General features: G+C 50.0%; 1 protein-coding gene across 1 annotated transcript in view; it reads right to left on the reverse strand.

Annotated features, from left to right (window-relative positions):
• The window catches only part of LOC138748743 (calpain-2 catalytic subunit-like), a 46,211-nt gene that overhangs the window by 15,813 nt on the left and 18,247 nt on the right, over positions 1-12,151 (reverse strand). Inside the window, exons 5-10 of the mRNA XM_069909424.1 lie at positions 6,826-6,997; positions 5,664-5,747; positions 4,244-4,329; positions 2,670-2,747; positions 1,940-2,094; positions 564-727 (exon numbers count right to left, since the gene is read on the reverse strand). Coding sequence (XP_069765525.1) covers positions 564-727; positions 1,940-2,094; positions 2,670-2,747; positions 4,244-4,329; positions 5,664-5,747; positions 6,826-6,997 — 739 coding nt within the window. The remainder of the gene's footprint in view (positions 1-563; positions 728-1,939; positions 2,095-2,669; positions 2,748-4,243; positions 4,330-5,663; positions 5,748-6,825; positions 6,998-12,151) is intronic.

Below are 12,151 nucleotides of genomic sequence, written 5' to 3' on the forward strand. Positions count from 1 at the left end.
GTGGGCGCGCGTGTGTGTGTGGGCGCGCGTGTGTGTGGGCGCGCGTGTGTGTGGGCGCGCATGTGTGTGGGCGCGCGTGTGTGTGGGCGCACGTGTGTGTGGGCGCGCGTGTGTGTGGGCGCACGTGTGTGGGCGCACGTGTGTGGGCGCGTGTGTGTGTGGGCGCGTGTGTGCGGGTGCGTGTGTGTGGGTGCATGTGTGCGGGTGCGGGTGCATGTGTGGGTGTGTGTGGGTGTGTGCGATGTGGATGAACGAGTGTGAGACGATACGAGTAGGTGAGCATAAGATTGTTGGTGTGCAGAGTGGGTGTGTGAGTGTTTGTGAGTATGTTGTGTCTGCGTGAGACGGTGTTGCACGAGTGTGAGTGACTACATGGGTGTGACTGTGAGTGTGTGACAATGCGAGTGTGAACGTAAGACAACACAAGTGTGAATGTCACAACGGGAGTGGGACGATGACGTGGGTGTGACTGTGGATAGGAGTGATGAGGCTGGAGGAGTGACGAGGCGCGAGGGGGCACCACGGGGGTGGGAGGGGGTGCCACGGGGGCAGGGGTTACTCACTGTGAAGATGTAGAACGCGATGAAGAGGAACTTGGTGCCGTCCCTCTTGCGTCCGTGTTTCTGTAGCAGCTGCACGCTGATGGTACAGGCAGGATCCCCCTCCCTCACCTCCTCGTCCTCCTCTCGCAGCCGCAGCCGGAACTGAGGGTTCCTGCAGAAGGTGCCTGTGGGGGAGAGGGGGGGAGGTGAGGGAAGACATGGAACACACAGCACAGAGGCCGCCAGCTCGGCACTGAGGAGCACCTGCTGTCTTGATCAACTGACCCAGAACCACCCCCCCCCCCCAGGTTCCTCAAGACTACTCCACCATCCATCAGTATTAGAGGTTATCTCGTCTGTCACATGACACATGTGGACTAACCCCACCCCCTGAGGCACAGGGCCCTCGATCTGCCGCTGGTGAAGTCTGGATCAATCCCCTTGCAAAGGGAGGAATTCACCACCCCTGTCAGGGCTTGTCGAGTAATGTACCTGGGAAAACATTCCAGACTGCGGCTTTCGGCACTTTGCCAAGTCCAGCCCCTGCTCCAACTTGCATGGATGTGTGGAGCATTGGAACATTACAGAGGGAGACCATTCAGCCCATCGTACCTGCTCCTGCACAGATGCCTCATGGCTGACCTGTGACCTATGCTGATCCTTCCACTCCTTTGAGATAAAATTCTGTAACCCAAGGCCACTTCTCCTCCTCATCATCTCCCCACCAATCTTCTTGCCCATTGTGAACTTACTAACCACACCCAGCACAGAAAACAGGCCCTTCTAGTCTGTGCGGAGCTATTATTCTGCCCAGTCCCCCTGACCTGCAGCCAGTCCCTACCCCTTCCATCCACGTACCTGTCCACATTCATCTTAAATGTTAAAATTGAGCCCGCATTCACCACCTCAGCTCGTTCCACACTCCCACCGCTCTCTGGGTGACGTTGTTCCCCATAAATTTTTCCCCTTAACCCATGTCCTCTGGTTTGTATCTCACTGACCCCCAGTGGAAAAAGCTGATCTACATTTACTCTGTCTCTCCCCCTCATAATTTTAAGCACCTCTATTCGCTCATTCTTCTACGCTCCAGGGCAGTTTCTTTCCAACAGGCATCAGGCTCTTGAATCTCCTCTTCTTACACTGATCAGGGACTGGTCCCACTCCACAAGAGAACTGTCTGCATGACTGCAAAGTCACTTTTAGCCAGAACACAGGAAGTTCACAAGGATGATTCCGGGAATGAAAGGGTTTGACAGATCTTGGCTTGTACTCGTTGGAATTTAAAAGAATGAATGGGGGTGGGGGGAGAGAGTCTCATTTCAAATGTTGAAAGACGTTAACCACGCCACCCCTATGGACGCATTCCCTCCCATCGCTCCCCGCCCCCCTGGCTATACCGCAGCTAATGTTCCCGCCAGCGCTGATCCCCTTCATCCACATCCCCTCATGGTTGGTGATGGCCCAGACACATTTGGTGGTGTGAGGGCACAGAGGGTCCACATTGCACACTTCCACCTCCGTGAAGTTTTCGACGAGGACGTCGGCGGGAATCCTGCCCGAAGGAAAGAACGAGATCAGAGCGGCTCAGACCCGGAAGCACGGTCACCCCTGAGATGCTCCCTTGTCCCCAATGGTTAAATTTTTTAAATTTAGACAGCACGGTAATGGGCCCACGGCGCCTAATTACACCCAATAGATCGACAACTCCTTGCATGTTTCAAACGGTGGGAGGAAACCAGAGACCCCAGGGAAAACCCACGCAGACATGGGGAGAACGTACAACCTCCTTGCAGACAGCGTGGGATTCAAACCCTGGTCCCGATCGCTGGAATTGTAGCAGCGTTGTGCCAACTGCTCACTGAGCTCAGGGTTGATGCTAGCAAAGGCCGGAAACTCTCAGAGAATCAGGCAGCGTCCGCAGAGGGGAGACGGAATTGCTTTTGGGTTGGTGACATCCCTCAGAAAGAGGGAGAGTTGGGGTGGGGTGGGTGGGTTCATGCATGTTATATACTGCAGAGGGGTGGAGAAGGGTTGTCAGGGGTCCAGTTGCAGGTTAATTGGGCGGAACCCGCTCGCGGGCTGGAAAGGCCAGTTACTGTGCTGTAACTGTAAAATGACAAGGCTCACCAGAACTCGCCGTCCTCACTGATCTTCAGCTTTAGTCTGGCCTTCTCCTCGAAGCTGACTTCTTTCCACAAGGAAGACCTGCAGAAGCAAGAAGGTGGAGAGGAGTGGGCAAACTGGGGAGAATCCCAGGCTGGACAACGAGCTTAGAGCCATTTTTAAACGTACCGCAGCTACAGGCAGGAAATGGAGTGAAACACAAAGTCTGCAGGCACTGTGATCGTAGCAAAAACACAGAAATGCTGGAGAAACTCAGTCTCGCAGCATCCAGAAGACGTTGCCTACGTTGCCTGAGGCCTTTCTCAAGGTATAAAGAAAAATCAGACGGGCGTCTGAATAAAGACTGGGAAGAGAAGGGGAAGACTGGGAGGGGGAGGAGTCCAGACCAACAGAAGGTGTTAATTGGATATGATAAGAAGGGAGAATGGCGGGTGGTCTCAGTCTGGCCGTGCACGAGAAAATGGGCAGACATGTCGTAAAGGGAATGGGGAGGGGAATTGAAATGGGCTGCCACTGGGAGATCCTCGCCTTATTATTCAGGCGCCTGCCTGCTTTTGGGGTCATAGCTTGATGAAGGCCTCAGTCCTGAAACGTTGGTCAGCCTTTTGGTGCGTGACCTGGTGAATTTCTCCAGCACGACTATCTAATACATTGCCTGGGAGAGCAGTGGGGGTAGAGTTGCCAATAACGCAGAACAGAAACGTGCCCATGTAGTCCTTTGGCTACCCATGCACACCAATCCCATTTTCCCATCGCTCGGTCCGCAGCATTCTCCACCTACCTCAGTGACACAGGTGCTCGCGTACACACCGTTGAGAGAGTCTCTTCCTTCACCACCCCTTCAGTGTGTCCCAACAGCCCTCTGGACGACAAAAAGGTCCTCCCCAAATCCCCTGAATAGATGGTTGCTGGCAACATATAAAGGTGTTGGGGAAACTCAGCAGGTCCAGAGGGTGGATGCTGTGTGAACGACTGAGTGCCTCCAGCATTGTACTTGACCCCAGCAGATGGCTGCTCAGAGGTCAGTACAGACCTGAAGGTTTGCCTCCATGATTCCGGCAAGACCACAGCTAGACAGTTAAATCCCAGAACACAGCGTACATTGAACAAATTTACATGTAAATCTCCAAATCACTGGTTGTGGACTGGACGTATTTAACAAAACCGTGTAGAGGAAGCCTTATTCTGTGCGTAACCCCCAACCCTGTCAAAGTCGTGATGGGACAGGGTTTCACTCTGTATCTAAACTGTGTCCCTGCCCTGGGAGTGTGTGATGGGATGGAGTAGAGGGAGCTTCACTCTGTATCTAACCCATATCCCTGCCTTGGGAGTGTGTGATGGGATGGGGTAGAGGGAGCTTCACTCTGTATCTAACCCGTGTCCCTGCCTGGGAGTGTGTGATGAGATGAGATAGATGGGGCTTCACTCTGTATCTAACCTGTGTCCCTGTCCTGGGAGTGTGTGATGGGATGGGGTAGAGGGAGCTTCACTCTGTATCTAACCCAAGTTTTTTGCATGTATTTCCCTCAGCTCAAGTGAGCACACACAGGGGAACAGCTGATGGTTCCCCCCATTACCTGTCGCTCCAGGGCCCATTGTATTCTTTTTCCCCCCATGGATTTCGCACCCGGAAGAGTCTGACGGAAGAGCCTGCCGGCCTCACCTGCAGATGGGGAAGGAGTGGGTGAGAGTATGTAGTAGAGAAGAGGGGTGGAGATGTCGGGCTCATGTTCGCCAGCACTCCTCACCCACAGCGCCCGAGGCCTCGGTTCCCAGGCACCCACTCACCGGGCCCAGGTCCAGAAGTAGGGCAGAGAGCATGGTCTGGTGTTGAGTGGGGAGACGGACTGTGAATCATGGCGGATTCACACACTGATGACCCACCTCCAGGACTTTAACCAGTCTTTCACGGGACTTTTCCATGCCTTGCACCAATTGTCTTCCTATAACACCATTCCCTCCACTGATCAACTTCATGTTTATCACCATCTGGCTGTGTACAAGACCGCGATGCACATGTGTAAACACAGCCCCAAGTGCACGCACACGTGCGCATCCACAAGCACAATGGCACACACATACACTCACATGCATGCAGATCCTCGCACAGATATGCACACAGGCACAGACACACATATGATCAGACACGCACCTACAAACACATGCACAGACACTCATTACACAAACACACATGCACAGACTCCATGCACATACACTCATCACATACACCACACACGTGCACATATACACACACAGACACACGTGCACAACACATAAGCATAACTATTTTGGGCTGATCTACCCGGTTACAGGACACTGTTCATCAATCCCACAGCCTGTGGGAAGAAGTTATTCCCCAGCCTGGCCGTCCTGATGTTGATGCTCCTGTACCTCCTTCCTGAATGCAGTGGGTCAAAGATCCTGTCGTCAATTTGATATTTTATTTGTTGTTACTGTACGAATTGACTTGCCTAGAGAGCACACAAACGAAGCTGTTTAACCACATCAAATCCCAGACTGCTCGGAAACTTGCTGACTGAACCAGGTTTCTGCACTCTCTGCCCCAAGTCACTGGACCCCTGCTTCCTATATTCCCTTCCCACTTCCCTAAACACTTCATTATCAAACAGCATCACATAAGACCAGAAGATACAGGAGCAGAAGTAGGCCATTCGGCCCATCGAGTCTGCTCCTCCATTCTCCCACTCAGCCCCACTGCCCGGCCCTCTCCCCGTAGCCTCTGATGCCCTGGCTAAACAAACTCCACCTTAAATACACCCAACGACTCGACCTCCACAGCCACCACTTTCTGGCTTGAGGAGTTTCTCTGTCTACACTGAGCAAAGTGTTGAGGTGTTGATTGGAACAACCCCCTCCAATCGTTCAGAACTCGGCTAGCACGAAGCCATGGAGTTCCGGGCGCGCCGGGTTATCGGAGCCTGTGGCACAGCTTCCCCCAACCTCCAATCCCACCTCGTCCACGGATTGAACACTCACCTTCTCTGCGTCCACAATGGCGTACGCGTGTGCAGCCACCAATCCAAGACCTTGATCCTTCTCCACTTCGTTGGCTTTGCTAGCCTAAAAGGTGTCCAGGAAAACATCAAGAATGACCCTCCTCCTCAGCGGACCCAGGCCCCAACTACTTCCCGGGCACTTAGCCTCGTGTAGCGCAGGCTGTCTCTTGCAAATGGCCTTGCAGGCACTTCCTGCACCCATATCCCCCCAACCCCTGCCTTTATCTGGTCAAGGTGGTCTGTTCCTCCAACGGAATACAGAAGAGGTGGAGAAAGGAGTCCTCTCCGTTTTCTGTTGGGGACCTGAAGTGGTTGGGGGGGGGGGGGGTGGGGTGGGGAGATGCAGGGACCATTGGTTCTCGGACTTCCCGCATTCCACCCCCTCACCTCCCACCGCTGTTGTGCGCAATCCAGTTACATCTAAAACACCAGAGGTCGCAACCCGGTCTCTTGAATGTTAGATGGAGCTGCTCCTCAACTCCTGGACATATTTCAGTCCCGCACTCCTGCTCATCAGACACCCGTGGGGCGAACTGCCTGCTCCTGGCCTGGCCAAGGTGGTCACTCACAGCAGATGGCTGGGACATTCCTAACCAGGTCTGCCTGGAGCAGGAGAGAGGTGTATCTGCCAGGTCCCACAGATCCTCTGGGCACCAGTGATTGAAGTGTCCTGGACTTGGAGATCACTTAAGTTTAACTTTTAAAATGTTTAAATTGAGACATACAGCATGATAACAGGACTCCGTGCCACCCAATTAAACCCAATTAACCAACACCCCCGGTACGATTTGAAGGGTGGGAGGAAACCAGAGATCCTGGGGAAAACCCACACAGACACAGGGAGAACATACAAACTCCCTACAGACAGTGCTAGTTTTGAACCCTGGTCCTGCTCCCCCACCCCACCCCCACTCAGTCCCCAAATATGGGCCCCATTTTCACTCCGTCCCATTCCACTCTGGGTACATCCCAACTCCCTTATCCCCCGGCACCATGTAAGACTGTGGGGAGGGGGCAACGTTAGCCCCTCGAGGACTTTTACATCTGACGAATCTGCGGCCCACCCTGGGAGACTGCAGGGGATCAGGAGGCCCCCGGTCCTGGACACCGATGGGACCCACTTGGTCGTGAAGCATCCGTACCTGGATTGAGCAGGAGATCATGGTTTGCTTGTTGAGGGCACGTTTCACCAGGCGCCACAGGCTCTTGCCTTTGGTGGAGCTCATCTTAATGGTCACAGCAATGCCCCCAGTGAAATCCACCATGGCTTCAGATACCAAGCCTCCTCGCAAACTGGAGTAGGATCCGTGAAGCCTGCAAGGACGAGAGGAGGGCAATAATGATGGCTCTCCCAACTCCGAGCTCCTGGGTGAGGGGTACACGACAGGTTTCGGGGGGGGGGGGGGAGGTGAGAGAGCCGCTAACCCTGGGCCAGGCTCTGGCATGGACGTGAAGGCCTCACTCAGATGGCAACCAAACTCTGGAAGCCAGGAGTCAGGCAAGGGGTCCAAAGGAGTGGGCAGGGATCCCCAGGGGCCTCGTTCACCAATGTCTTCGGGGCTTGGGAACCCCGAGGACGACGGTGGTGTGATCAGGGGAATGGGAAGTTGAGCTCATCGCTGTGTGGCTATGAAGGTTACCAGGAGAATCTGGAGGTTGTGACATCAGAGGAGGTGACAAGAACCACGGACACTCAACGTCTTCTCTAGAACTCTCTCTCTGATTCATAATGACACTGGATTGTTGATGGGAGGAAGGGAAAACCAGAGGTGAATGATCCAGGGATCACTGGGGAAATCAGAGGTGGAAAGGGGGAGCAAATTTAGGTTCTTGGGAGTCACCATCTTGGAGGATCATTCCTGGACCCAACACACCAATGGCATCGTGAAGAAAACATGTCAGTGCCTTGGCTTCCTCAGGAGTTTGCGGAGGGTTTGGGATGACATCGGAAACCTTGGAAAGTTTCTACAGATGTGTGGTGGAAACTGTGCAGTCTGGCCTGGTATGGGGACACCAATACCCCTGAGGGTAAAGCCCTCCAAAAGGTAGTGGACACAGCCCGGGAGGGAGCCCCCTCGCAGACAAAACCTTCCCCACCATCAAGAACATCTATAGGGAACGCTGCTGTCGGGAGAGCAGCAGCAATCAGCGAGGATACACACCCCCCAGCACACGGTCTGTTTTCACTGCTGCCATTTGGCCCATCGAATCTGCTCCACCCTGAGCTAAACCGTTCTCACATCTAGTACCAATTTTCGGCCTTTTCCCCATATCTCTTGAAACCCTGACTAATTAGGTACCTCTCAATCTCCTCCTTAAACTCCCCCAATGATCGGGCCTCCACAGCTGTTTGTTACAACAAATTCCACAAATCCACGACCCTCTGGCTAAAGAAATTTCTCCTCATCTATTTTAAATGGATACCTGCTCATTCTAAGACTGTGCCCTCATGTCCTGGATTCACCCAAGGGAAACATCGACTTTGTCCAATCCTTTCAGCCTTCAAAATATTTCCTTGAGATCCCTTCTCATTCTTCTTTACTCCAATGAATACAGTCTAAGAACCACAAAATGTTCCTCATATGTTAGCCCTTGTGATCCAGGAATTATTCTGGTAAATCTTCTCTGAACTCGCTCCAGCATCATTACATGCCTTCCAAGATAAGGGGCCAAAAAATGCACACAGTTCTCCAATTGAGGTCTCACCAGGGCCCCGTCGAGCCTCATCAACACTTTTGATACGCTATTCCCCTTGAAATAAAGGCCATCAGAGCATTCGCTTTCTTTATTGCTAATCCAATCTAGTGGGGAACCTTCAGGGTGACCAGCATGAGGACCCCCTAAGTCCCTTTACACTTCTGAATTTTGAATTTTCTCTCCATCCAAATAATAATCTGCCTGTTTATTTCCTCTTCCAAAGTGTCCAACTGTGCATTTCTCAACATTGGATCTACCCGTCTCACTCTCTTTTACTCTTCATTTAACTGTCCTTTTTGTATGTTATTTGCCAATTTCCTTTCAAATACTTTCCTGATTAATTTCTTTGTCTCTCTGTAAGTTTTAAAAAGTTTCCCAGTCCTCTGTTTTCCCATTAATTTTTGCTTTCTTGTCTGCCCTCCCTGTTGTTTTTATTTTAGCCTTAACCTCTCTCGTCAGCTACATTTATGGCACTTTTCCATTCATAATTTTCTTTTTTTCTTGGAATATATCTTTATTTCTTGTAGAAATATTTTCCTATTCTGCTCTGCCCTCCCCCCATCCAGCTTACCTTTCCAGTCAACCTGGGCCAGTTCCTCTCTCATATCACTGTAATTTTATTTGTTTTCCTGAACTATTGACACACCTGATATCAGTTTCTCCTTTTCAAATTTGAAACCAAACTCAATCACATTGCGATCATGACTTTCTAACAGTTCCGTCACCTTTAGTTCCCTAATCACCTCAGGTTCATTACACATACCCAATCCAAAACCGTCGCCCCCCCACTGGGCTTATCAACAAGTGGCTTCAAAAAGCCATCCCGTAGGCATTCTACATGCCCAGAGACCCTGAACCTTCCCAACTTTCCCAATCACCCCCCCAATGTTAAAATCCCCCATCATTTTGACATTTTCCTTCTGACGCTCTTTTTTCCATTTCCAGCTGGAACTCGTAGTCCACCTCCCGGTTGTTGTCTGGGGCCTGTATATAACCGCCAATAGGGTCCTTTTACCTTTTGTTATTTCTTAATTCAACCCACAAGGATTCCACCACTTCTGACCCTTTGTCCCTTTTCTAGTGATTTAATATCATTGCTTATTATCAGGGACTCACTTTTGCATTTGATTGATTTTTTTGTCTCTGTATTGTACAGTCAGTTTGTTTACATTTCTTTATCTGTTTACTTGAGTACACTGTGTACAGTTTTTTTAAGGAAAGACTGGATAATTACATGGAGAGAGGATTGGAGGGGTATGGACCAGGTGCTGGCCAGTGGGACTAGGAGGGTGGGGATTTGTTCCGGCGTGGACTAGTAGGTCCAAACGGGCCTGTTCTGTGCTGTATATGCTCATATAGGTGCTGGTCAGTGGGACTAGGAGGGTGGGGATTTGTTCTGGCATGGACTAGTAGGTCCAAACGGGCCTGTTCTGTGCTGTATATGCTCATATAGGTGCTGGTCAGTGGGACTAGGAGGGTGGGGATTTGTTCTGGCATGGACTAGTAGGGCCAAATGGCCTGTTCTGTGCTGTACATGGTATTATAAGTGATGATTCAGCTGTGCCCGCAGGATATAGAATTTCAGGGTTGTACGTTCTCTGACTGGGGGGCGTGGCGTAGGACAAAGATGTGGGAAATCACCTCTCCCTGACTGGATTGTTTAAAACCCGACTTTAGAGGCCTGATTTACATGGTGATCAACTGGGAAAAAATTCTTCATCTGTTGAGGAGGAAAGAGACAAAAAAGGGAAAATCACAACTGAAAAAAATCAATTTAAAACAATGGAAAAAATGGAAAGTTTTGGGCCTTAATTGAAGCCTGAAGATTGAATTTTGATGGATCTGAATCATCAATGCTCTTCTCCAGTAAGGTTGGGCTCAGCGTCGGCGTCCTCCGTACACGGATGGACACAAGATGGCGCCGGCGCTGATTCACCAGTGCCGCTCCAGGACGTCAGCGGAGGCACTGTGATGTGCGCTGCTAGTTGCGTGGCCGAACACGGGTGGGGCCGCGGGTCGCGAGCCCAATCGGGCTAGCATGCCTAGGAGTGCACTGGTGCATATTGACGCACCGTCTACGGAAGCCCGCTTCCGTGCGGGAGATGCTGCCGGCATGCTGGAGCGAGTCTGGGCTGCAGGGGGGGGGGTGCCTCTCACCGCCGTGCCGGCTCCGCATGGAGGGGGGTCCAGACCCGTAGCCAGGCTGCTAAAGAAGTTTTGGTTCCAGAAGATGAGGAAGAAGAACAAGACGACGACATGGATGAAGAAGACCAAGAATTATTACTAGCACCTGTCAAGATTATTGAAGGTAGGCCTAGAACATTAAAGGCACCTTCACCAAGTTTTAAGAGTCCTTCGCCAGGCCCTGATGTGGTTTTAATGTTTGAAGAATTATCTTATAGCTTTCAAAGTTTTGATGAACAGTTTGTGGATATTAAAACTAGAATATCTGATATGTCAAGAGAAATTGCTTCAATGGAATTGGATATTAATAAATGCCTGACAGCTGTTGATCTGGTTCAAGGGAGAGAGAAGAATGTTGAAGACAGAGTTGATCAAATTGAAGAGTTGCTTTCTGGATGGCAACTGGAGAAAAAAGAATTTCTGCAAAAAATTGATTCACTGGAGAATCAAAGTCAGCGGAATAATATTAAAATGTGGGTCTACCTGAGGGTTTTGAAGGAGCAAATCCAACAAGATTTTTTAAGGACTGGATTCCAGAGATGTTGGGGACTGAATATTTTCCAGAAGGGTTCGAATTAGAAAGGGCACACCATGCTTTAAGAAAGAAATCTTTTCCAGGTCATTTTCCGAGAGCAGTATCGATGAGATGCCCAAGATATCTGGATCGGGAAATTATCTTATGTGCGGCAATTCAGCAAGCTCGTATGAATCAAGGCCCGAAGATGGTACTTCTTTTATGCAGATTTAAGTCAAGAAGTAATTCAGAGGCGAAAGGGATTCAATCCAGTTAAAGCAGTGTAGTGGAAGAAAGGGTAGAGATCAGGCTTTTGATATCCAGAGATATTGAAAATATTCTATGGGCAATTTCAATCACAATTTTTTTTCAAAGGGAACAAGATGCTTTAACTTTTGCTAATTCTTTGCCAGATTCCAAGCTGACTCAAGATCTCTCTGTAAGACCTTTGGTGAATAATGATAAAGCTGGAAATGGAAAAGGGAACAGAAAATTGGAAACCGAACAATTGGTGATTCTGGAGACAGATCCTCAAACTACATCTGAGGCATGAATGGACGACATATTTCACTGTTGTGAAGTCTGGTCGGGGGGGAGGAGGATGACCCGGTTGTTTCCGAAATCATCAGGCCACAGGTGGTATTAACCGCACCCGGTTAATAGAAGGGGGGTACTGCAGCAGCAGGTTTATTTGGGGGGGGGGTTATTTTTGTTTTTAGCTTTTTTTTGTGTAGAGTTTTATACATACACAAGGAGTTAGGAGCTTTTATTTTGCGTGTGCCTGAATTGGTCTTGTTAATATGTCTAATTTGAATTTTGCAACTTTTAATGTTAGAGGTTTGAATAACCCGATAAAAAGGGAAACGAGTGTTGGCTTATATTAAGAAAATGAAAGTAAACATAGCTTTTTTTGCAAGAGACTCATTTAACTGTAAAAGAACATTTAAAGTTAAAAAAGGGCTCGGTTTGGACAAGTTATTGCATCTTCCTTCAATTCTAAAGCCTGTGGGGTAGCAATTTTAATTCATAAAAAACTACCTTTTACCTTGGAGTTAGTTTCGGAGAAGAAAGGT

This window comes from Narcine bancroftii, chromosome 13 (assembly GCF_036971445.1).
Source record: "Narcine bancroftii isolate sNarBan1 chromosome 13, sNarBan1.hap1, whole genome shotgun sequence".
NCBI classification, from domain to species: domain Eukaryota; kingdom Metazoa; phylum Chordata; class Chondrichthyes; order Torpediniformes; family Narcinidae; genus Narcine; species Narcine bancroftii.